The 2,352-nt window shown below is 42.6% G+C and overlaps 1 protein-coding gene across 1 annotated transcript; it reads right to left on the bottom strand.

Annotated features, from left to right (window-relative positions):
• Positions 1-1,970: 1,970 nt before the first annotated feature.
• LOC104411156 (pituitary homeobox 1) lies at positions 1,971-2,346 on the bottom strand. Its single transcript, XM_010021512.1, has one exon. The coding sequence runs from the start codon at positions 2,340-2,342 to the stop codon at positions 2,010-2,012; it is 333 nt and encodes a 110-aa protein (XP_010019814.1). The 5' UTR covers positions 2,343-2,346; the 3' UTR covers positions 1,971-2,009.
• Between the last annotated feature and the right edge of the window lie 6 nt (positions 2,347-2,352).

Below are 2,352 nucleotides of genomic sequence, written 5' to 3'. Positions count from 1 at the left end.
ACACCAAATTAACGGGGGGTTAATTCCAGAACCGGGGCTGCCCTCGGGACGGGGTCCCGCCTTCCCAAGCCGCAAGGAGGGTGCGGGACAAGGGCGCAATTCGCGGGGGGAAGAGGTGGGATCCCCCCAAAATACCCCCATGGGGCGGTCGGGATGAGGGAAGCTACTGTTCTTCTTGTTTAATCGATCTCTTACACACAGCCAGAAAAGAACATTAAAGGCATTTCTAGATTTCGTTTCGGTTTTGTATTTTTTTTCTTGTTTACTTTTTTTCCTTTTTATTCCCATGCTTTTACTTTTGGAAAAAAAAAAAAAAAGAATTAAAATCACAAAACATAACTTATAAAACAATATATATACCGCATCCTTATCCACAACAGCATAAGTGAAACATCCAGCGTAACGTTTACCACAGGTGTGAAATACACTGGGAAAGAATTACCGGGTGCATTTGATGTTTCTTTGTCATCTACAGGTAATAAGTATCGACAAAAAGAAAATAAGCAACAAATATGCCTGCAATAAAACTTCATATGCGCTTTGTATGAGTATTAATAAAGATCATATTTATAATTTCTTTTTTTTGTTTTCTTTTTTTGCCAACAAGCACTTCTTAAAAGTATCTACATTTACATAATAACACCTTAAGATAATAACACCTTAAGATCGGGGGGGGTTTTTTTGTTCCTTGTTTTTCCTCACAGTTAGAAAAGCAAGGAAAGCTTTCAGCTTTGCTAAACAACCTTTCCGGACGCCGAGGCTCGCTGTTTCCTTAGCAGAGATGCAGTATCTGGCTTCACTTCATAACAGACCATTTTGTGTCTCTTTTTTTCCCCCTAGACTCTCTAAAAGGGGTTTTGGGGTTTTAGTTTTGTTTTGTTGTTTGTTTTGTTTTTAGAGAGAAAAATAACCCCTGCGTTTCAATAAAGATGAATGATAATTTCATTATCAGGATAAGACTTTGAATGGGGAAGATGCTGAACAGTTTTCGCCTCGCTGGAGGGTTTCTGTGCTCTCTCACAACCGGGGATACTGCAGTCTTTTGGAAAGGACGAAGAGGTAGGAACCTTGAGCTGCTTAAGATCAGGAATGACTGGATTATAGCTTCCAACTAAAGAAAAAACATCAAGAATCATGCATTTTAAAAACAGTTTATTCAACGGCCAAGGACAATGATCCGGCACAATGCAACGGTAGATATAAATATAACCTTATATAAGTGGTTGACCCTTGTCATTATTATTTTTAATAGTTTCATACCTATTATTTTAACCATTTTTCCTGCAGAATCTATTCTGCGAATTATAGGATTTTTTTTCTTCCCCCCTCCATCTTTTTTTTTTTTTTTTTTTTTTTTTGTGTTTTCCGAGTGTGATTCTGGTTCTCAGTGGTAAACATTAACCAAACTCTGCCCGGGCGAAAAGCGGCCAAGAACCGTCCCATCAGCTCTTACCACCGAGGCGTCTCCTTCCCTCCCTTCCTCCCTCCTTCCTTTTTCCCTCCCTTATTCCCTCCCTTATTCCCACCCTCCCTCGCCGCCCTCCCCGCGGGGAAGCGGCCGCCTTACCAACTCCTGTGCAAGTTCAAGTAAACACATACAACCCGCATAATCCAGAGAAAAAAAATTGCAACTCATCCATGTACCAGATTTCGGTGTCTCTTGCAAAAGTTTTCTGGTCCGTTTACGGTTTTTGATGGTTTATTTTTATTTATTATTTCTTTTTAGTTAAGCGCTCTATTGGTTGCATCGTTGGTTTGCATTAGTATTTTTATCTAGACAGTAGAAGTCCGCGGAGCTTTTTGGGCTTTATTTTCGGTGGCGTTTTGGTTTGTGTGGTTTGGTTTTTTCCTCTCTCACTTGCTCGGGTTTTTCTTTTTAATCATCATCAGGGTTTAATATTTATATATTTCTTTTTTTTTTTTTTTTTTTCCTTTTCCGTTAAACGTCGCTTTGCTTCTGCTTTGCTTTGTCGGCGATGTTTTGTCGGAGGTGGTTTGTGTCAAGTCCGTCAACTGTTATACTGACAGGCGTTTAGACTAGAGCCGGGGCTTTGCAAACTGCTGTAGCCGAAGCTGGAGTGCTGCTTTGATTTCAGTCTGAGGCTGGCTAAGCTGGAGTTGCAAGTGTCCCGATAGACGCTGTAGGGCGAGCCCGGTGGGCCGTAGGGGCAGGCCGGGGAGGACATGGCCGAGTTGAGCGAGGACCCGCTGATGTTGTTGATGTTGTTGAGGCCGGAGTTGGCCATGCCCGGCACGGCCGAGTGGCCCATACCGGAGGGCATGTTCATGGAGGGGATGCTGCTGGGAGCCGAGAACATGGACTGCGATGAGAGGGGGCTCATTGAGTTGAAG

Source organism: Nestor notabilis, unplaced genomic scaffold, assembly GCF_000696875.1.
Source record: "Nestor notabilis isolate BGI_N333 unplaced genomic scaffold, ASM69687v1 scaffold23099, whole genome shotgun sequence".
Taxonomy (NCBI): Eukaryota; Metazoa; Chordata; class Aves; order Psittaciformes; family Psittacidae; genus Nestor; species Nestor notabilis.
Note: the sequence above shows the minus strand (reverse complement) of the source record. Positions and strands in the feature narration are given on the sequence as shown.

Excerpts from the sequence above, each read along its gene's own strand:
- LOC104411156 (XM_010021512.1), bottom strand. The coding sequence starts at position 2,342 with ATGAGCCCCCTCTCATCGCAGTCCATGTTCTCGGCTCCCAGCAGCATC.